General features: G+C 33.0%; 1 protein-coding gene and 1 pseudogene across 3 annotated transcripts; one reads left to right on the forward strand and one right to left on the reverse strand.

The window, feature by feature from the left end:
* Positions 1–13,143: 13,143 nt before the first annotated feature.
* Positions 13,144–15,594, reverse strand: LOC114914440 (uncharacterized; annotated as a pseudogene).
* A 2,524-nt stretch (positions 15,595–18,118) lies between these two features.
* Positions 18,119–23,169, forward strand: LOC105049555 (serine/threonine-protein kinase AFC2). 3 transcript variants are annotated; one of them, XM_010929235.4, is made up of 11 exons: positions 18,119–18,327; positions 19,435–19,627; positions 20,333–20,359; positions 20,704–20,857; positions 20,970–21,018; positions 21,113–21,227; positions 21,521–21,739; positions 21,831–21,895; positions 22,017–22,114; positions 22,243–22,345; positions 22,710–23,169. In XM_010929235.4, the coding sequence occupies exons 1-11, from the start codon at positions 18,229–18,231 to the stop codon at positions 22,857–22,859; spliced, it is 1,272 nt and encodes a 423-aa protein (XP_010927537.1). In that variant the 5' UTR covers positions 18,119–18,228; the 3' UTR covers positions 22,860–23,169. The 3 variants fall into 3 exon arrangements, with proteins under 3 accessions (XP_010927537.1, XP_019707989.1, XP_019707991.1); XM_019852430.3 differs by lacking the exon at positions 19,435–19,627 and having other exon boundaries at positions 18,143–18,327; XM_019852432.3 differs by lacking the exons at positions 19,435–19,627; positions 20,970–21,018; positions 21,113–21,227 and having other exon boundaries at positions 18,145–18,327.
* Positions 23,170–23,981: the final 812 nt, after the last annotated feature.

Consider the following 23,981-nt stretch of genomic DNA (forward strand, 5'->3'; position numbering starts at 1 on the left):
ACCAGTGTCCAATTTTGATGATGATGATGTTGCACCATTCACACCACATTTAAAATAATCAATCTAGTGTGCTACTATCATATTGAGTGCAGAAACACACTCCAGAGGAATGTTAGAAGCAAAAAACTTGATCGCTAGGCTCGTCTTTAGCAAAGACAACTTCAATTCTAGTTTCCCATGTGCGGCAAAATAGACTGCATCAATAAAAAAAAAAAACCCTAATATTTCCTTTGTTTTTTATTTTGATATTCTCTATGCTACATACATCTTTCTTTAACCTACAATCTAGTTAGCTTTTATTAAACTTCTATATCTTTTAGATAGTTTGGCTAATTTTTTTTATGATTAAAATTCCATTGACCACAATTTGTAGTCTAGGGAAGTACAAATGATGGCAGGCTTGGTTCATAATAACTTCCTAGAACATATATTTTGTTTTGGATATATATTTGTTATATTCATGATCCTAAATTTACAAGTAAATTTGACATTTAAACAGACTAGTTATTGTTAAAAAATTTATTAAAATTTAGGTTTTTATTAATTGTATGATTTGTATTTAATACAAACGATTATGACATGGTCCAATGAGATCAAATTATGGGTTGTTTGTGATTGTAAAATTAAAAGCCTAATGCATCTTTTATTTAAAGCCTGATTGGATGATAAGTGTGGGCTATTGGGTTTTACTAGGCCATAATGAGAGGAGCTGGTAAACCATTATAAATAAGCTAGGTCCCTCTCTAAAATCTAATTTTTTAGATGCTTGTCCAATTGATAGTCGTCATTAGAGTAAGATTTCTGGAGAGGAAGATCAAGCACAAAATATACATTTGTGTATTCCACAATGACACAAATAGATATTTCTCTAATTTTTGATTAATTATTTTGATGTTCTAATAATTATGTACTGGATCTTATTAGAAATAATCCAACATCAAAGTGGGTCATGTATGATTTAGAACTTAAAATCTATTATCTTTCATAAAAAAATCTGTATTGCAATTTCGTTATTTGATGTATAAACAGATCTTCAAAATGATAGGAAACTATGAGATTTTGGAGTTTGAATAAAATTTGTTATTTGTGATTGATTATTTTGATGATTATAACATGAAAGAACTCGATTGACTGCATGGGGTTGCATATTTTTTTGATTTTTCTATGATCCAAAAATCATCCGACAAAGGGTCCAAGTAGAAGCTATCGGTTCAAATAGATGAAAAAAAAGAAAATCTATGAGACCCCCTAGCACCGGATCCTAGAGTTGATGCCTTTATACTATTATTGTTGTTGTTGTTGTTGTTGTTATTTATATTATTATTATTGACTCTAGGCACACCTTTCCTCCCACGTGGAAGTTTCTTCCCTTTGTCCCTACCATATTCCACTGTTATCTTTTTTTTTTTTTTGGTAAGCAAAATGGGAGTTGGGAGGGGGTGACCCTGGCGGTCGGTTATCCTTTTTTTTTTGGTAAGCAAAATGGGAGTTGGAAGGAGGCGACCCTAGCATAGCAACCGCCCTTGAGTCTGATCATAGGGCCCCAACCCCTGTTGGAGAATATTTGATTCGGAGAGTAAGTTTGAAGACTCTCCTCCCCATCATATGGGCCAAATCCAATAGATGAGTACGTCACCTAGCACCATCGAGAGTGAAGGATCAGATATCATTTTCAGCCCCCATGCCGCAGTCGCCAAGCAAGATCATCTCAGATCATTCCCTTATTGGTATTTAATCATGCATTTCACATCTCGAACCCTGGTTACGTGAGTAGAAGGCAAGGCCCGTTCTACCAGGCTACCACCTCAGTGGCCACTGTTATCCCGTTTTAATGATCACGCTGAACTTGTGTTGGAACCCATGAGATCCCACTTTTTTTATTTGTAGCTCGTGGCTGATGGCATGCTGTTCCATAATACAAATACCAAAACATTAATCCATTAAACCTAGAAACAACTCAATCTAGAACGTCTTTCGGATATGAAACATTAAGAAAGAAACAATAAATTATTTTGATATTAATTGAATATGATTGCATATTGTATTCTTCTTGAATGAAAATATAAAAAAAATTATACTCTTAACCTTGATATGGTACATATTTGATGTAAAATTAAAGTTTAAATTTTAAATAAATTTATTGTTCATAAAATTGAATGCAACAAATATTGAATCGTGATTGTCAGAGATAATTTTTAATAATCTTACGAAATCATATTTTGACAATAATTTTGGTCTCAATTGAGAATTTTGTGAGTTGTTGTGAATGTTGTCACCAAAGTGATACATTAATTTAAAGCTCATATTTTCTTTTTTTTTTATTAGACATTCTTCCTATTAATGCATGCAATTTTCTGCCCAAAAAGGATTATTGTGTGTATTAAAATTGAAGATAACATGAGATTTGACAGTGGAAATACATTGATCCTAAGAAATTTGTTTACCTAAAGATAATAGATTTTTCAATTGATATGTATTATCCTTGATTTTGTAAAGAAGTATATTGGGCCTAGAAAGTTTATCTGCACAAAAGGGATAGATTTTCGAATGCCTTGTTTTCTCATTATTTTGACCTTATATTTTAGAGCTCAATAGCATGTCATATTCTCTATCCAAAGAAGAGTTTATGATAATATACCTGATGCTATTGAGGAGAATAGCTTATCATATTTAAAGCTATTTTTGCTTATTTATTTATTGCCTGTATCTCTAAAATATTACATTTGTGTTTAGTCTCCCTAAATATGAACTGTAATGATGCCACCATAGAGGTCCTAACTAGCTCTAACTACAAGAGATGGAAGTAAGACATTAAGTTTGCACTTGGTATTATGGATATTGATTTGCTCTATGGATTGATGAGCCACCTAAGCTCAATGACAAGAGCACTACTGAAGAGAAAGAGTTTATGCTAAGCGGTAGAAGTCCAACCGACTGAGCCTACTTGCAATGAAGAGATCAATTGCAGAATATCTGATGGGTGGTTTGCCTAAGGCCACAATACTAAGGAGTTCTTCACTACTGTTGGATAGAGATATCAAGTATCAAATAATGCTGAGGCTGAGCATCTGATGAATGAATTAATAGGTGCAAGGTATGACAACTCAAAAGGAATCAGAGAATATATTCTGAAGATGGTGCACATTCAATCTAAGCTCAGAAATTTTTAGATCCCCATTAATGATAACTTTATTGTCCATCATGCCCTCAACTCATTGCCAGCTGATTTCAGTCAGATCAAAACAGCCTATAATACTCAAAATCTATCTTGAATTATCAATAATTTGATCACCAAGTGTGTGGCTGAAAAAGAAAAGCTGAAAAGGGAGAAGACTAAGAGTGCTCATCTTGTTGCTCAGTTCAAATCCAATTACAAAGAAAAATGGAACAATAAGAAATTCAAGTTTTTTGCTCCTAAGAAAAATCAAGATTTCAAGAAGCAAGGTAATGGTGAGACACAGGTGGAGAAGGACAAAAGAGTGACATGAAGAACAAGTGCTATTTCTGCAAGAAAAGGGGTCACAAGAAGGTTGAGTACACTAAGTTAGAGCTTGGCTAGAAAAAAAAAACAAGGAGCAAGGGTTCACAAGGAGAAGGAAGCCAAATGAGAGGGAGTCCAAACTAAAGGTGGGGAACAGTGTGGAAGTCGAAGTCAGCTACATAGAAACTATGAAATTGAAGTTAGATTCAGGATTTGAATTAGTTTTGGACAATACTTTTATGTATCCTCATTTAGGAGATATTTGGTTTCAGTTTCTTTACTCGATAAGATTGGATATAGTTTTATTATCAGTAATGGAAGAATTGATTTAAGTTATAATTCTCGAATTATTGTAGTTATATTTTATCTAATGGATTGTACCGGATGTGCTTGGCTCCTAATAGTTTTGACTCATCTTTTAATGTGGAACATGTTGGATCAAAGAGATCCAAAATAAGAGAAAAATCTTCCCTACTTTGGCACAAATGGTTAGGTCATATTTCTAGAAAAGAATTGATAGATTAATAAAGGAAGAAATTCTTCTCCCTTGATTTTTAGGACTTGAGAACATGTGTTGATTGTATTAAGGAAAATTGATCAAGACTAAGAAGAAAGGTGCAACCCATAGGCCTTTTAGAAATCATACATAGATATTAGTGGGTCCTACTCCACCATCTTATGTAGTAATAAATATTTTATCACATTTATTGATGACTTCTCTCGATATGGCTACATTTCTAATAAAAGAAAAATCTAGTATGCTTGAGAAGTTCAAAATTTTTTAAAATTGAAGTTGAGAAGCAAATAAAAAAATCATAAAGATAGTTAGATCTGACTGCGGCGGTTGCAAGACGGTGTAGGATGTGTTTGCAAGACTGTAGGATTGTTGGCCAATATATCATGCTGGGACTCTTGAACAGAGTGATGTTGCTGAGAGACGCAATTGCACTCTTAAGGGATAAGGTGCATGATGAGCAGGTCTATTCTACCAAAGTATGTATGGGGAGAAGCTATTGAGATGTATTATATATTCGAATAGAGTTCTAAGCAAGTCTGTATCCAAGACTCTTTTTGAACTATGGATAGGAAGCAAACTGAGTCTGAACCATTTTCGAGTTTGGGGGTGTCTGCTGAAGTAAGGATTTACAATCATTTTGAGAAAAAGCTAGATCCAAGAACCATCCACTGCTATTTTATTGGATACCCAAGCACTCCAAGAGGTATAAGTTTTATTGGCCAACTGAGGCACCAGAGTAATTGAATCAATGACAGTAAAGTTCTTGGAGCTCGATGTAGCTTATAAAGTTGTTCCCACCTATGATTGAGGATGAACCAGGTATCTCTGTTTCAATTCCTTACCTACAAACTTGATAATTTATGGTGGAACCTACAGAAGGGATGAGTCAACACAGTACAGAGACTTAAGATGTGCCTACTGTTAATGAGATTCCTTTAGATTTTGAAACCACTATGGAAGAAGCTCCTATTATAGATGAGCCTATTACAGAGATTCCTATAAGGAGATCCACCAGAGAGAAAAGATCGATAATCTCCAATGATTACTATGTCTATCTTTGAGAGGCAGATTATGGTATTGGCCAGATTGTAGATCCCATAAATTATAATAAAGCTATCTCAAATCCTCAATCTGACACATGGTTAGATGCATAAAAGAGGAAATGAAATTCATGGTAGATAACTCTATTTGGAGACTAATGAAATTTTTGGAGGTTACAAATCTATAGGCTGCAAATGGATATTCAAGACTAAAAAGGACTCTAAAGATAGGACTGGCAGGTTCAAAGCTAGACTAGTGTAAAGGGCTTCACACAAAGAGAAGGCGTTGATTACAATGAGATCTTCCATCAGTTTCTACTAAAGACTCATTTAGAATAGTGATGGTGTTAATAGCTCATTTTGATTTGAAGCTTCACCAAATGAATGTGAAGACAACTTTTTTGAATGGTGATCTTTATAAGAAAGTCTATATGGTGCAACCTGATGGTTCAAAGAAGAAGGAAAAGAGCACATGGTATGCAAACTAAAGAAGTCTATTTATGGGCTCAACAAGCTTCTTGGCAATGATATCTTAAATTTGATAAGGTTGTGATATCATTTGACTTCACTAGAATATATTTGACCAGTGTGTGTATATGAAGGTCAGTAGGAGCAGAGTTATCTCTTATACTTTATGTTGATGACATACTACTTGTAGTAGTGATATGAGTCTGCTTTATGAGACCAAAGATCTTTTGTCCAAGACTTTTGATATGAGATCTTGGAAATGCATCCTTTGTCCTCGGTATTGACATTTATCGTGATAGGTCTCATAGCCTACTTGAATTGTCTCAGAGGGCTTATATTGAGCATGTGCTTAAGAGATTCAACATGCAAAACTGCAAGCCAAGGGATGCACCTATTTGAAAGGAGATAAGCTCAGTAATAAGCAGTGTCCTAAAAATAATATTAAAAAGAATCTATGAAGAATGTCCTTTAGGTCAATGTCATTGAAAGCTTGATGTATGCGCAGGTATGCACCAGACCAGACATTGCTTTTGTTGTGAATGTTCTTGATCGTATCTCTCAAATCTAGGACATGACCATTAGATTGCAGCTAAAAAGTTATGAGGTATCTACAGAAGAAAAAAGACTTTATGCTTGTATATAGAAAGATGGATAGTCTTGAAATGGTTGGATACTCTGATTCAGATTTTGGTGGCTAATTAGATGATCTGAAATCTACTTCAGGATACATATTTATATTTGCTGGAGGAGCCATATCTTAAAAAAGTGTCAAGCAGATATTGATAGCATCTTCAACTGTGTATGCTGAGTTTGTGGCATGCTATGGAGCAGCCTGTCAAGCTATATAGTTAAAGAATTTCATTTTGGCTCCTTATGGTCGATTCCATCTCAAGGCCACTGATAATCTACTACAATAATAGTGCGGCTATCTTTTATTCAAAGGACAATAAGATCAATAGTAGATCCAAGCATATGGAGATCAAATATTTCATAATCGGGGATCTAATAAAGAAGGGAGACATTCTAATAGAGTAAATCGGTATAGAGTCAATGCTTGTTGATCCACTAACCAAAGGCTAAGACCCTTAGTTTTTATGAAACATGTCGAGAACATGAGTATTTTAGAGTCTTTTGATTTTTTGAATTAGTGAGATTTTAATATTTTTCGAGTTTATGTATTGACTTGATAGGTAAAATTTATTTATCATTGATTGCTTTATTATTGATAGATTTTGTTCTTATATGATTTATATGCATATATGAAATAAAATACAACATAGTGTCTCAAGAATAAATATTTATCTTGAGAATGACATTGCATGGTATGTCTCATTTTTTTTTACTATTATGAGATCTCGATATATTTTTGGAGATATATAGGCTTCTTTTGAAGTTGTGAGATTTCTCTAGTTTTTATTAAAGTATGAGATTAAAAAAAATCATGATGAGACCGACATGGATGCAGCATATGTTTTGAGATCACTTGTTGGGTGCTATTCCTGCCACACTATCCGGCTAGTGATCTGTGTCAGTATGCACTACAAGAAAATAAAATTTTAACGACTACAAAATCAATTACTAAATAACAAAAATCGATTGCTATTTATTTTGCGACCGACACAAATTGGTTGCAAAAATCTTGATTGCACACATTTTGCAATCAATTTTTTCGATCGCAAAATTTTGCGACCAAAAGATTAAAAAAATTAATTAAAATTTTACGATCGATTTAGCAATCAAAAATAAAAAATTATTAATTATTTTGCAATCAATTTACCAATTGAAATAATTGGTTGCTAAATTTTTTAAACATTTTTTATTTAAAAAATCAATCATAAAATCATCATAATTTATTTTTTATAATATTTTAATTTTCAAAATCAATTGCAACATCGATCACTAAATTCATTGAAAATTATTAAAATAAAATTTGATTGCAAAATGATCTCTAATTTTTATTTTATTTTTTATATTATATTATTTTTATTTTTTGTGGTATTTTTTGTGGAGGTATAGGGAGAGTTCGAACTCCAACGGCATCCTCTCCAATGCTTCCCTCATTGCAGAAAATAAAAAAAAAAATCTAAGCCATCCACCCGATCGAGACTTCTGAGAACAGAAAAAGCAAAAAAAAATTAGGAAAAACATGAAAAAAATTAAGAGAAAATATAAAAAAACAAAAGAAAGGTGGATTCTGATCACCCCAAAAAAAGAGAATGTGGGTGGGGGGAGGGGAGGGGAATGCAATCACCAGGGAGAGGAGTGGAGGCCATCACGGGCGGACTGGGGAGGGGACGAGGAGAAGAGGAGATTTGGGTGCGACTAGGATTGGGAGGAGAAGAGAGTTATAAAGAAAATTTAGCAACTGATAAATTAGTTGCTAAATCGATCTCTAAATATAATATAATTTAAATTATTTTTTTAAATTTTTAAATATTTAATTTTATTTAGAATAAATAAAGATACCAATTAATTTTTTTTAGAATTCAAATTTACGATTGATTTTTTGGTTGTAAAATATTAAAAAAATTTGTAATTGAAAAATCGATGGCAAACTTATTTATAAATTAAAAAATAACTTAAAAAATTTGCAATCAATTTTTTGGTCATAAAATTTTTAATATTTTGTAACCAAAAAATCAAATATAAACTTACTTATAGATTAAAAAAATAATTTAAAAATTTTATGATTGATTTTTTGATTATAAATTTTTTTAATATTTTACAATGAAAAAATTGATCGCAAATATATTTAAATTTAAAAATAATTAAAATATTTTGTGATCAATTTTTTAGTTGCAAAATATTAAAAAAAATTGCAATGAAAAATTGATCATAAATTTTTTATAAATTAAAAATATAATTTAAAAATTTTGTACCTAATTTTTCGATCGTAATTTTTTTATTTTTACAATCAAAAAATAATCATAAATATATTTAAATTAAAAAAATAATTAAAAATTTTTTGATGAATTTATCAGTTGCAAATTATTAAAAAAATTTACGATCAAAAAATTGATAGCAAAATTTTTTTACAATTTAAAAAATTAAAAACTTTATGATCGATTTTTTGATTGCAACATTTTACACATTTTTTGTAACTAAAAAATTAGTTGCAAAATTATTTAAAAATAAAAATGAATAATTAAAATATTTTGCAATCGATTTTTTGATTACAAAAATATAATATAATAATTTTTTATAAATTTATTTTTATATTTAATAAATCAATCATAAAATTGATCGCAAACTGTTGGCATGCCTCTCGATAGAAAATTTGATAACCAATTTTATAATCGATTTTAAATCGATCATTATATTAATATTTATTCAAGAATCGGTCGTAAGATCGATCGTAAATTTGATCAAAAAAATTGATCGTAAAATCGATCGCAAAAGTACTATTTTTTTGTAGTGACGGTTGTTAGTAATTGTAACCATAGATTATTTTGTGTCGGTAGAATGGCATAATGATTACCATGATTATTACTAATGGTCATATTGGCTGGATTGTTATTCGATGTTATCTCAGGACTTTTGTTTTTACATTGTGGCCACATCAAAACTTTGTTGTCTGCTTAGGACTCAGTTTTATTATTATTATTTTTTGAAAAAAAACTATAATTAATGTTGTCCAAATAGGCGATTGTTAGAAAATTTTATTAAAATTTAAATTTTTATTAATTGTATGATTTATATTTAATAAAATCAGGTTGTGAATATATGATCCAATGAGATCAAATTATGTGCTATTTGTGACCGTAAAATTAAAAGCCTAATGCACATTTTATTTAAAGTCTGATTGGACAGTAAGTGTGGGCTACTAAGTCTTACTAGGCCCATAATGGAAGAGACCATTAAACCATTATAAATAGGCTAGGTTTCCTCTTCAAAATCTAATTTTTTAAATGCTGTCCATTGATAGCCATTATTGAAGCAAGATTTTTGGAGAGGCAGATCAAGCACAAAATACATATTTATGTATTCCACGATGGCACAAACAGATATTCCTCTAACTTTTGATTAATTGTTTCGATATTTTAATAATCATGCACTTGATCCTATTAGAAATAATCCAACAGTTACTGCATTATATGTATTCGTTTAACTACAATTAATGGGAATGAGGTGCATAATCACTTCTCAATTGGTTGATATTTTTTGACCATGCTTTTACCAAAGGAAATAACTCTTCAATGTCAAGATGGAGAAAAGTGCCTCATACGGTAGAGTAGACTTCTCCATATCTGTAAATTGTGTATATAAAATAGCCGGCAGGATTCCTTGACAAGTGTAAGCATTAGAAAATGGAGTTTCAATTGTTTGCAATACTTTGGAGAGTTGGTTATACAAGCTATGAAAATGTCTCTGATGTGAATCAGGTAATGAGCTTTTTTTGAAATTAACATGAATTATGTAACTCGCAAGTCTTCTATGCAATTATTTTTTTATTTAGAATAAAAAATATAGTGAGAAGTGGAGTCGCATGTGAAACTTGTGGCTCATATGTAAGTAGATAGAATACCTTAGTAAGGGCATGGGTAGGGAAAAATAGTCTTAAACTTTATTTATCCATGTTTAACTTTTTCTACATGCTAGTTCATTGGCATCAACTGAATAAATATAATAGATATATAAAAAAGAAAGGAGAACTCTCATAAACATCAAAAAAGAGAGAAAACTTTCATGTCCACCCGGTATTTTTTAAATTAGAATTGTAGGAAAAGGATGGAGCTAACTAATTTGACTACAGAGAATTTTTTTTTAATATATTTCATTCGAATCTTTTCAAATAAAATAATAAAAAAATTAAAAAAATTTCTAAATAGAATTCTATACCCTTCAAGGCTGAAATCAGATCGGATACGGATTAAATATGAGTGTATCTGTATCAATATTTATTTTATTTGATGAATATAGATATAGATATATATGTTAGTCAAATGAAAAAAATTTATACCAATATTTTTTTTTTAAACAACTATAGATATAATGTTGTGGCAAGCACAGTAGTTTTTTAAAGTCCCACATCAGTTGGGATTAAAACAGAGGGAGCCTGGTGCTCCTATAAATAGGCCTTCTTGATTCTTGTTTATAACTACTACAATGAGCCAAGCTTCGAATTAACTAAGAAGGTGTAATCAGAGTCTTGGGGAGTTATAAAGAAGAGAGAGTTTACAATTTTATCTGTTCAAAAATTATAGCAATTTTATTTTAGTGAAGATATCCCTTTCGAGATCATGGATGTAGGTCTATTTGAGAGATCGAACCACATAAAAATTTTTGTATTATTTTTTCTTTTTTATTCTCTCTATTATTTGTGTGAGTGCTTTTACTGCCCGTTTTAACAAGTGATATCGGAGTGAGGTTCCGGCCTAAGGAAGGAGAGAGAAAGAAGTAGGAGGTGCCACATCAGCAGTCCACAAGTCAGTAGGTCTCGGCACCACTGATTTCATTTTTGAAGTCGGTTTTCTCAAATTTGACTTATTTTGTGGTACTTATTACTGGTTATTTGAATAGAGGTGTTTAATTGAAAATTTATTAAACATCATGACTATATTGAAGAATGAGATTTCATTGTTTGATGAAAAGACTAATTTTACTTTATGATAAAGTATAATTCAAGATTATTTGGTGCAGCAGGGTCTTGATTCTGCATTGCAAGATGAAAAGTTGAATGAGATAAAATATTCAGATTAGAGTATAACCCAAAAGAAGATAGTTAGTACGATTCGGATGGCACTAGCCCTACAAATTAAAATCACAGTGTTAAAGAAAACATCATCGAAGAAATTGTGGGATATGTTGGAGAGTAAGTATGCCTCGAAGACTTTAACTAACCACTTGATGATGAAGATGGACCTTTACTCACTGAAGATGGAGGAAGAAGATAATGCTATTGACTATTTAAATAAATTTAATGAGTTAGTATCTCGACTATTGAATGCAGGGGAGATGATTAAGGAAGAAGAGCAGACATTGCTCTTGTTGGCTTCACTGTCCAGATCCTACAAACCACTGGTGTAGTCAATGCTAGCAGAAAAAATATACTACAGTTAAATGAGATAATGAAGATTTTGAAAGAGAATCATCGGATGATGGGAGATGAAGATTATCCCGAGAGAGTCGAGTATTAGCTGTGGAGAGTTCTGAGAGAGGGAAGAAGAAGAGAGGTGACCAACATGGTGCAAGATCGAGATCTCGATCGAAAGACTTTGGCATTGTTTGAGTGCTATTACTGTAGAGAGTTTGGTCACATCCATATCGCTGTCCTAAGTTCAAGGAGGACTTAAAAAGCTTGAAAGAGTTGAAGGATAAGTCCATGGATGATTCTTCCATAAATATGGTCAATATTGATGATGAACTTTACCTCTCAAACACGATTGCTATTGAGAGTAATTATAGCTGGGTGATGGATTCTGCTGCTGATATCTATGCATGCACTAATCGAGACTTGTTTGACATTTTGCATACTAAGAGAGATTTTGGCTACATGAATGTGAAAAATAATCTGAAGCAAAGATTGAAGGCATTGGAAGAGTTCGTCTGAAGCTCTACAATGATAAAATCAAAGTAATTTCTGATGTAAGGTATGTGCCTACTAGTGGAGCTAATATTATTTCATTGGGTGAGTTTGTATTACATGGGTATAAGTATGTTGGTATTGGAAATTGGTGTAGAGTGTACAAGAGTGAAAATTTAGTTATGCAAGAAAAGAAGAAAGAAAGTGAAGAATATCTACTACTTAGATGGACATGCCTTGTCAGTGAAGATGGAAAGCAGCAGAATGACAGACACTCCGAAGATTGAAAAGAGAGTTCAGTTCTCTGACAAAGTAGAGGTATGTGGGATTTTTTGAAAAAGGAAGGAATTGTTGTGGCAAGCATAGTTGTTTTTCAAAGTCCCACATCGGTTGGGACTACAATGGGGGGAGCTTGGTGCTCTTATAAATAGGCCCTCTTGGTTCTTATTTATAACCACAACAACAAGCCAAGTCTTGGGTTAACTAAGAGGGTGTAATCAAGATTTTAGGGAGTTGTGAGAAAGAGAGGATTTACAATTTTATCCATTCAAAAATTGTAGTAGTTTTATTTTAGTAAAGATATCCCTTTCGGAATTGTGGATGTAGGTCTATTTGAGGGACTGAACCACATAAAAATTCTTATGTTATTTTTTTCCTTTTTATTCTCTGTATTATTTGTGTAAGTGCTTCTGCTGCCGGTCTTAACATATAATTCGGACAGAAGTATGGATATCAATATATATAAGTTAGACAATTAAATTTTATAACAATTAGCTCTATATCAACAAATAAATTATGTTCGGTAATAATTGTAATTACAACCCAAATAAGTTGAAAGAAATAAGGTACAAAAATTATGATACATATATCCAATGACATACCAATCAAGGTTGTGGGTAGGCACTATCTTCTCCAACCGAAGTTTTCATTCTTTTAGGTTGCTTGCGAGATCGTCCTTTATTTTTTTGCTCTCTCTTAGTGGTACGAACACTGCATATGTACCTTCTATAATTGACACTCTTTCTCTTAAACTACTTTTCTTAGACCTGCAATATTTTAATTATAAGTGATAAATGACAAACATCATTAAGTTATAATAGTAGTATATGTTAACTTACCTTCTAGAGTTTTTTGGTGTAGAAGATGAGTTTGCTGAAGCTTGAGATTCCTTCACTATTGGATTTTTGCAAGTATTTGCATGATGCCCAAGCTCACTATAGTGCTTGCATTTATACATCTTCTTCGATGTGGTCTCATCTGTACCTCTGATTTTCTTCTTTTTTGGCCTTCCTGGAGGTTTTAGACTGAGCTTAAGGGGCAGCATCCTGTACCCAATATCAACTTTTATGCATTGGGCCTTGTCAGATAATAGTCCAATTTCTAATGCATAGGCAACCTTATACTTTGCAATAATGAAGTGCTCCGAGATATAATTTTCTAACTTTTGCCTCATACTATAAATGAAAACCGCAGCGTGTATACAAGGAATATCTGACACCTCCGACAAACAACAAGAGCATCTTTGTTCATTGAGGTTTACTTCATATTTTTCATTAGTCTCAATTACTTTTACTTTATAATCACTTGTTTTGTAAACATTATAACTATCCAACTTAAGACTGATACCTCTTATATATTTCATTATCATAGGAACTAAATTTTCCTTCCAATGAGCAGCCATTCTCCTTCTTGCTTCCATCTTCACCATAATCTTTGGTCTTGCTACATCCCATAAATCAAGAAATGGTCTATGTCTAGCCTTAAAAATCCAGATATTGAATGACTTTGAAAGATTGTTTGTTATATAGGAATACTTAGCCGTGATGCCAAACTGGGATTTACTCTATAAATCAATATTTTTAGCATTAAGATACTTGAATGCCTCGAAGCTAGTCTCTTTAATTTGATTCATAATATCATCATGCTCAACATTTTTGTATATCCTTGCAGCTTCCTATACCTTAATTTTAAGCCAATGTCCCGAGAACTTTGTTTGAAAGTTTTTGTACAGATGCCTTATGTATTTTTTATGTTAAGTTTGGGGGTATATCTATTTTACCGTGTTTTCTAGTCTCTTTTGTCGATCTGATACAAGTACTAGACCTTTTGGTATTCCAATTGATTCTTTAAGTATCTCCAAAAATTAAGTCCAACTATCTCTATTTTCAAATTCTATTATCTCAAAAGCAACTAGAAATAAACTATTATTTCCATCAAGTGCTGTAGCAGCCATCATTATACCCTTGAACTTTTTCTTTGAGTGATAATCATCCAGGTCTATGAAAGGCCTACAATTAACTAAGAAGCTCATACTACAAGCTCATAGACAAATAAAAAAGCAGTGGAAGTAATGCTTATCATCAATCACATCTAATTTCAACTTTACTACACTATCCAGATTTCTTCTCAAAAGCCTTTTTTTGAAATCCTTCGTTCTCTCAAAAGAATCTGCCCAATTATTATGAATCAAGGATATGGCAAGCTCTTTTCCTCACTAAACTCTATGATATGGAAGCTTAAGATGATAAAACTATAATAATATCCTTCTTAGTTCAATAGGCGATAATTCATCCTATTTTCTTAGCCAACCAATCATCTTGTCACGTATCCAAAATTGTGTGACCATCTTGTTGCCATATTTATTTACGGATGAGCATATACGAGGCTCATTCAATTTTTTGATCTACACAATATATTAGCACATGCAATATTTTTTATAAATATATGGCATAAAAGATTGATATTTTAACTATAATACCTGGAATATATGACCATCGCATAGTAGTGAAGCATGGAGCCTCCAATTATGAGTTTCATGTTTGCAAGTTACTATTATTCTACTTGACTTACTTTTGAAAACTCTTATAGCAAATTCATTTAGTATACCATATTGACTTAGTGCCACCTTGAACTATTCTCGACTTGCATATTTTGCTCTTATAACCATGTTAGGATTCTCATTATTTATCTCATATATCTATCCTTCATACTTTATGATATTTTTATCATTATCATCATCAAAATTACTATTATAAATACTATGATAACTACTCTCAGAATTATAAATTTCAATATCTATTTCTTACTCTTCTTGAAATATAGTTTCATCATTTATCCTAATATAGTCATTATTTTCAATAGCACCAATTGGAGTATCAATGCCTATGCCAGCTAGAGACTCACTTTGATTTTACCTTTCAATTTGGCCTTGGTTACATAATGTTGATTGGAAAAATTGTATATTATTAACCTCTTTTGTGACAAATAAGAAGCACGTTTTTAAATCCTTGTACTCCTTAAACAAACTCATCAATTTATGATTTGTGTCGAATATCATGTATGACTTAGGTGATAAATGCCTAACCACAGATCAAATCTTTATGTTCTCTTCAAGGTTCAAATGGAAGGTATGCAGTATATCATCATATAGGTTCTTGTAGCAATAGCAAACAACATCAATTAATCAGTTCTTTTATCTCCCAAAGAACTTCATTCTTGTAGAATGTTTAATCTTCTTAAAATATCCTCCAAATGTCACCTTTAATTTGAACAGTTGCTGCTCCATTTGAAGAAGCTTGTACATGGAATAAATAAATATAAATGATAATATTAATAAGTATAAAATTAAACACTGAGCAAAACTATTTATAGTGTCTCAATCCAAACATATTTTAGTTTTATAAATAATAAAATATTCAAAATAACATAATAACATCTAAATAAACTAATAGTCCAACTGAAGATTACATAAAAGCTAAAAACATAAAATTGAACCAAAGACGGATATTCGAACATAAAATAGTTTCGAAACCTACTAAAATGATGGAATTTGAGCCTGAAAATTGGGATGAATGGATAGACCTAGTTTATAATCATAGAGCACGAATGAGCTTTCCGTTAATATATTATAGGCCTTGTAACTCTACACGAATCAAAAGTTATGGCCATTTGAAATTTAGATCTCCATTTTGATACTTCAACCCATTTATTTGGGCATCTGCTGCTTCATATGCTCTATCTAGTCCAAATATTCTTCAGCTAGATATTCTGCATCAAAACTAGGTTTTGTATGTGCTGTTCTTATTTTTACTTGAATGTTAGTTGTCTGAGATAATCAAAACTAGGTTTGCATCAACTTGATGTTCCTTAGTATCTAATAGAGAGAATTTGATTTCCTTGAAAAGTGATATCCTGATATAGTAATTGGTTGCATGGACAAGATAAGCGGCAGCTTTTAACTTTTATCTCATTGGATAAATATTTAGAGTTGGTGGGCTCGCAACATTTGGGATAAGGTATAGATGACATTCCATGCATAACTTCTAAGTTATTAAGGTATAGATGTTAGTTTTATAAATAATAAAATATTCAAAATAACATAATAACATCTAAATAAACTAATAGTCCAACTGAAGATTAAATAAAAGCTAAAAACATAAAATTGAACCAAAGATGGATATCCGAACATAAAACAGTTTCGAAACCTACTAAAATGATGGAATTTGAGCCTAAAAATTGGGATGAATGGATAGACCTGGTTTATAATCATAGAGCACGAATGAGCTTTCTGTTAATATATTATAGGCCTTGTAACTCTACACGAATAAAAAGTTATGGCCATTTGAAATTTAGGTCTCTATTTTGATGCTTCAACCCATTTATTTGGGCATCTGCTGCTTCATATGCTCCATCTAGTCTAAATACTCTTCAGCTAGATATTCTGCATCAAAACTAGATTTTGTATGTACTGTTCTTATTTTTACTTGAATGTTAGTTGTCTGAGATAATCAAAACTAAGTTTGCATCAACCTGATGTTTCTTAGTATCTAACAGAGAGAACTTGATTTTCTTGAAAAGTGATATCCTTGATATAGTAATTAGTTGCATGGATAAGATCGTCTGTAGCTTTTAACTTTTATCTCATTGGATAAATATTTAGAGTTGGTGGGCTCACAACGTTTGGGATAAAGTATAGATGACATTCCATGCACAACTTCTAAGTTATCCCCCCCAATCCATCAGCAGGATTTATGACTTTTCTCTTTAAAGTTTCTGCTTGATTTTTATGTCTCATTTTTTAAGGGTCACTTTAATGTAACTTACTTTAAAATACTATCTTTAGCCATTGACATCTAGTAATGGCTATTTAAACGAAGTTAAATTCTTCTATAAAAAAAAGAGAATAGGAAATATAGAAGTTAAATAGAGGAGACATATGGGCGGTGAGGAGAGCTTCGGTAGTAAGGAGCTTTGGTGGTGAGGAGACCTTCGGTTGTGCGAAGAGCTCCGGGATATGGAGGGCTTTGAAGAAAATTGGGTAGCAAGAAGGGATGGCAATGGCGATGATCTCTGATGATAGAATCTACAATCGGAGGGAAAGAACAGCAGTGACGACGATCTCCGATGATGGGATCTACAATAGGAGAGAAGAATGGCGAGGGATGTTCTCCGATGACAGGAGGAAATTAGAGGGAGTATGATGGTGAGTGCCGAGGAGAGGAACGACGAGGGGAAAAGAGGGAGGCGGACCACCGGCAGTGGAGAATCAAATCAAAAAAGATTGTATTTAAGGGATCGCAAAAACAGAGAGAAAATCATGATTGATTGCCAATGTGGTTAGAGATAAAAAACATGATTTTAAGATTGTGAGGGATAAAAATGTGATTTTAAGATCTTAAATATTTTTTAATTTAAATAACTACGGTTTTTATTAACAGCATTGTTAGAACCGTTATATTAGGGATATCTATGTAAAAAGAGAATTTTATAAGGGCACAGATATAATTAAAAATTATAGGAGGGCGTTCACGCAAATTCAAATTTGTAGAAGGATACTCGTGCAAAAATTTCTATTTATATTTATTGGCATCAGAATCTCTGAAAGCATGTTCCCCTTTCCTTAATCCTACGGTTGTCAGATGCCCGGTTAATTTAACCCATCATCCAACGGTCGATCACAGGAAAAGAAGGTTCGAGAGGGAATTCAAGAGGGGAAGCCGCCCGCTTCCGAGTTAAAATCTAACTCGAGTTAAGGAACGAGTCAACACCCGTGGCATCGTATCTATAAAAAAGGCTGTTCCGATAAGCCCTCCACCGCCTTGCTTTCCGCTTTTCCGCTTTTCCCTTCTAGGGTTAGGGTTTCCTCCATATACACTGTTCTTGCGTCCCCAAAGATCCCTTCTTCCACCGGTCGCCGATCATGGAGATGGAGTGCCTGACGGAGTTTCCCCACACCCACATGGATCGCCGCCCCAGGAAGCGGCCGAGGTTGGGTTGGGACGTCGTGCAAACCCCAAAGGTATTAACTTTTCTTCCCGATTTTTGTCATCCCCTTTGTTTTGGTGTTTTCTTGTTCTAATCTGGTAGATCCATCGGAGTTTGTTCGGATCTACGGGTTAGATCAGGTATGTTTCAGCTTTTTATGTTTCGTTAATTTTTATTCTTGGATCTGAGATTTTGATGGAGGTTGTTGGATCTGGTGAGGATCCTTAACTATTTCTAATGGGAGTCGTGAAAGGTTTGGTTGTATTAAATCTTCACATGAACGATACTGGCATAATATATCGAATTTATTGGATGGTTCTAGGGTTCGTTATATTGTTGATACATCATGTTATTATTGTAGGTTTGAATCAGGAATCTGGAACTTGACGATGGGTTATTGAATAAAGTTTGATTATCTCATAAAAAAAATATTTTTTTCGTCATAACAATTGATTTTATAGGACTGTTGAGATCATCGTTTGATTTTATTTATCTCATAATCTTATGATTTAGGCTTAAAAATCTTATTAGTTTCTTTAGTCTATGGTACTTGATTTTTCATCGATGTAGGAACCATGTAATATAATTATTTTTAATGGAATAAAATAATTGATGGACTTGACTCAAATAATCTGATTGACTCAAATAATCTGATTGAATACTATGCTTCTTTTGTGGTGTGCGAAAAGACATAGAAAATTAGAATTCATATTATGCTGTCTTTTGTAGACGAGTTTGCTCGTATGGATAAAGGTACCAATTTTGTCAATCTTGAACCTTTTAACTTTGGCTTTTGTAGTTTTAATATAACTGGACAATAAGTAGTGTTGATATCACTTATTTGTTCTTCAGAAACGATCATCTAGCTTGCTAATCTGTGGTCCTGATGCATGTATGGTATGATTCGTTGGGCCTACATGATTGATCCGCCTTGGGATTACAGCCTAGCGAGCTAATTGATCATTTCTTATCCTTGTTTACCCTTTTAATCAGCCACATTTACGGCTTATGTTAAGTAATTTCTATTGAGAACATGTGTATTGCTCAATTGGGTTCCTATGGAACACATATTTAAAGGGGGGGAGTTAAGTCATGATTTTGTTTGTTGAGTGGGAAAAAATGAATGGATGGCTGTGTGTAGGCTCAGATAGGAATGTTATGTGGGCAAGAAGTTGGAGATGTGACCAGCTTGGTATCTTCGATGGCACCATCAGACCATACTTGTTCTTCTCTGTATACGAAGGGAGTGGCTCGAAATGCTTCCCCTCCTTGGAGAGAAGATGATACAGATGGGCATTACATGTTTGCGCTTGGAGAGAATTTGACTTCTCGCTGTAATTACACTTGACTATCGCTGTAAATCTTATATATTTTATGGGTGGTTTGTCACTGGCAGTGTTGGTGGTTTGCTGCATTTCTTATTGTCCCTTTTTTGGCATTTATGATCAAATTATCTATAGAAATATTTATGATATGGGTGCATGAGTGCAGAAGATATAGTGGTATTGATTTGAAGTATCTTCCCAATGTAAACTGCATCACCGGACTTATTCTTTTATCACATCCATTTATTTTATATATAAACCAATATAATATTGATAGTGTAGCCAGAATATGCTTTTTATGCTTGTACTTTGCTATATGCCTATCTTTTTTTTTTAAAAAAAAGTTGTAGGTCTTCCTTTTCATTTGTTGATTTTTTCCCTTTTTCTGTAAAGTTTTGCAAAGCTTCGCATATATTGATCTTGTTTCCCGTGGTATTTTCTCTGCTGTCATTGTTTTTTGCTTCTTTGTTTTTGCGTTTAGTAAGATTTCTTTAAAAAGCTTGTTTTTTTTTTTAATGTTTCTTTTAAAAAAGTTTTAAAGCTTTAAAACTATGCTGTTCTCCTCTCCATCGTGATTTTGTTGCAACTGTAAACTTCAGAATTTTTTTTCCTGTGTTTTCTGTGCATGGTTGCATGTTTTTTATGAATGATATGCTTTTGTTTGCCATATTTACACACTTCTAACTTCAATCTTTGCTTGTGGTTTGTTTGCAGATAAAATCTACAGCAAAATGGGTGAAGGTTAGTTCCTGTGCTCAATAATGAAGGTTTTTGTTTTTGTTTTTTTTTTTTTTTTGGGCTTCCCTTATATTCTATCTTCTAGATGATTTTTATATGGTAACATCTGTTTTATTTTGTAGATGGTTATGCTTCTGGTAACATCGAGTAATAAAGTTTCATTATTTGCTCCCTTTATATTCTTTTCCCTAGATGGTTTTTTGATAGTAATATCTTTTTTCTTCCTTTATAGTTACACTTCCCATTATTGCTTCATGGTAATTTAATGAGTATCCTAGATGAGCTTGAGTTATTTAATTTCCTCACTTGTATTCTTATTTCAAATATCTCCTTCTGTTATGTGACAGGTACCTTTGGTCAGGTTTTGGAATGTTGGGATAGAGAAAGGAAAGAAATGGTAGCAATAAAAATTGTTCGTGCTATAAAGAAATATCGGGAAGCTGCAATGATAGAGATTGATGTGCTTCAACAGCTTGGCAAACATGATAAGGCTGGTAACCGGTGAGACATGCTTTCATCTCTCTGTTTCCATGAACGTCTTTTGTTGTTTTGTGTTTTGTTGGTATTAGTAAGGTTGAATGTTACATCTGTTTAAGCGGGTGTATTTTTGCAGTTGTGTGCAAATACGGAACTGGTTTGACTATCGTAACCATATTTGTATTGTAAGTATATGATGATTGATTTATGATAGCTTCCCCAATTTACCGAATATCTTTGGGGGTTAAAGTTGTCGGTGAATCTAAATGATTTTAACAGGTATTTGAGAAGCTTGGGCCAAGCTTGTATGATTTTCTACGGAAAAATGGTTATCGCCCATTTCCCATTGATCTAGTTCGGGAGCTTGCCAGACAACTGTTGGAATCTGTTGCATGTGTGTAGACATTAACTTCTACAAATTAAATATTTGCTTTACATTGTCGGTTATTAGCTTTCTGTATGCTATTTACTTTCCCTTCTTTCACTTTTGGGCTCTTATCTTGGCTCTCTTTCTCGGTGTTGAATGATAGTTTTATTCTTGCATTATATTTAGGTTCCTATTTTAGGTTATTCTGTGTAATTCACTGGTGTGTTTTGTTCATGCACATGTGCATTAGATCATTAGTTTGTCTCATGCTGTTTTGTGATTTTGATGTGTTAATACTTGTTTACTTTGCCTCCTTGCAGTTATGCATGATTTACGTCTCATTCATACTGATTTGAAGCCCGAGAACATTCTGCTTGTTTCATCGGAGTACATCAAAGTGCCTGATGGTTCATACTCCAAGAGATTGCCCAAGTCAAGTGCTATCAAGTTAATTGATTTTGGAAGCACCATTTATGATCACCATGATCATAGCTACATAGTATCAACAAGGCATTATAGGGCTCCTGAGGTTATTCTTGGTATGTGCTTGTCATTTTGCTTCGATTTCTTTTTTTTCCTATTTGCTCTATAAACGTGGTATTAATTTGATTTCGAAAATACTTCCAACAGGACTAGGATGGAGTTATCCATGTGATATATGGAGTGTAGGCTGTATTCTAGTGGAACTTTGCTCGGTATGCGACGCACTCTTTGTTTCTTCTCACTAGTAGTTCTGTTTTGTTGGCATGAATCAATGGTTTTCCCTTTTCCCCCCCCCTTTAAAAAAAAAAAAACCCTCTTAATGCTTTGTTGTAGGGTGAAGCACTTTTTCAGACCCACGAGAATTTAGAACACTTGGCCATGATGGAGAGAGTTTTAGGTCCTCTGCCTCAGCATATGCTGAAGAGAGCTGAGTAAGTGTTTTGTAAATCTGCTTGTTGTTATTCAACGTTTGCTGTGTTCGGCACAAGTAGTCTCCTCTCAGTGATTCAGCTCTACCTGTGTAATCGTGTGACATGTTTTTAATTATGCTTACTTTCAGCCGACATTCTGAGAAATATATTAGAAAATCTCGGTTGAATTGGCCGGAGGGTGCTACCTCAAGAGAGAGCATCAGAGCTGTTCAGAAACTGCCTCGCCTTCAGGTATGGATTGTAGGTGTTGTCGAATATAATCTTCAACTAAAATGAGCTGTGTTCTTACTCGAAAAAAAAAAAAAAAAAAGCCATTAAATGAGTTTTGTTGCTAGTGAACATTTTTTATCTAAATTTGAAATGAGGATGGTAGTTTACGAATTGAATGTCCACAATTTTCCTCGGTGGATTGCCTTACTCTATAGGATCTGTTTGCCCACTAAATCAATGTGGGTTTTCATTTATAGTTTCTTGAATTCTCTGAAGATGTTAATAGATTTGTACGTTATGCGCATATGAATTCCATGAAAGATCAGAAAGTCTGTAAAATTGATCTGCTTCCTTGACCTAATTGTGCCTTGTGTTTTCTGTGCAGAATTTGGTGATGCAGCATGTAGATCATTCTGCAGGCGATCTCATTGATCTCTTGCAAGGTCTCTTTAAGTACGAACCTTCTGATAGATTGACCGCTCATGAAGCTCTCAGGCACCCATTCTTTGCCAAAGACTTTCATCGGAGGTCGTAAACGGGGTTTCTTGGGCGCCCATTTTTTTCACAAAAAGAAAAGAAAATGTTAGGATATTAACATGTTTTCGTGGATGCACTCTTCAATTGTACCGTTTCCAGCTTGGAAACTGCTGCCACGTTAGCTTGCGAAAGATGATCTATATGAGGATTTTAGAGCTGTCAACCTGGCTGATCTAACACCATAGAAGTGTAAATTGGAATATTTGGTTCTGTTCTGTAATTATTTTTCAAAAACATGTGAAGTTTTAGCTGAACAACATTGTAGATTTTGAGACTCTCTATTTGATGTGTTCAAAACATTCTCGGCACTTGACAGGCCGACCTGTGGTTGGCTGGCGTGGTTGTGGTGATGGTTGCTTGATTTTATGATTAGCAATTTGTATGGTGATCATGTAAGTAAGGAAGAAGGTTGGAAACTTCCACTGCCTTTAAGACGGTCGAGGAATCTTACTGTTTTTTTTTTTTTTCCTCTGGTAGAAAGAAAAGAGGAGGAGCTGACGCGTTAACCATGAGAAGCTTAAGCATGATGCAGACTGATACGATCATGCTCCCTAGGGTCGGATCAGATGCGTAAAAGCATCTAGATGCATAAAAACACTTTGATAGGTCCGAAATCCAATCTGTTATGGATTTAATATGGATCTAACATGGATCTGAATATTAATTGAATATAAAATTTATATTCATATTTATCTAAACGGATAGGATGTAAGTTGGATATTGGAAGTGTGAGTTTAAATATGAATATAAATTAGATAATTACATTTTATGATTAGATTATGAAAAATGTTATTTAATTGATTGTATATTAAATTAATAGTATGTTAAAATAGTCATATATTTTTTTTATAACTTCATCAGTGCTATATAAAGTTAAATCATATTAAAAATAGAACGAAAAATTTAGATATGGATCGGGTGATTGTTTATCTATATTTATTTATTTTTAATAAATATGAATGTAGATACAATATAAATCACATGTTTGGATTTTTTTTTATTTGTAGGCAGATTCGAATACAAAATAATTTAGATGTATATTATCTGATTCATTTTCATCCTTATAGTTTTGATGTAGTCATTAATAGAGGTGGAAGTGGCAATCGGATTGGAGGACAAG

Source organism: Elaeis guineensis, chromosome 8, assembly GCF_000442705.2.
Source record: "Elaeis guineensis isolate ETL-2024a chromosome 8, EG11, whole genome shotgun sequence".
Classification (NCBI taxonomy): Eukaryota; Viridiplantae; Streptophyta; class Magnoliopsida; order Arecales; family Arecaceae; genus Elaeis; species Elaeis guineensis.

What these genes read in the sequence shown, in the direction of transcription:
- LOC105049555 (XM_010929235.4), top strand. Translation starts at nt 18,229, where the DNA reads ATGGAGATGGAGTGCCTGACGGAGTTTCCCCACACCCACATGGATCGC. An exon ending in ACGTCGTGCAAACCCCAAAG is followed by an intron (nt 18,328 to 19,434) that starts GTATTAACTTTT and finishes GGCTGTGTGTAG; the next exon opens with GCTCAGATAGGAATGTTATG. An exon ending in CATGATAAGGCTGGTAACCG is followed by an intron (nt 20,858 to 20,969) that starts GTGAGACATGCT and finishes GTATTTTTGCAG; the next exon opens with TTGTGTGCAAATACGGAACT.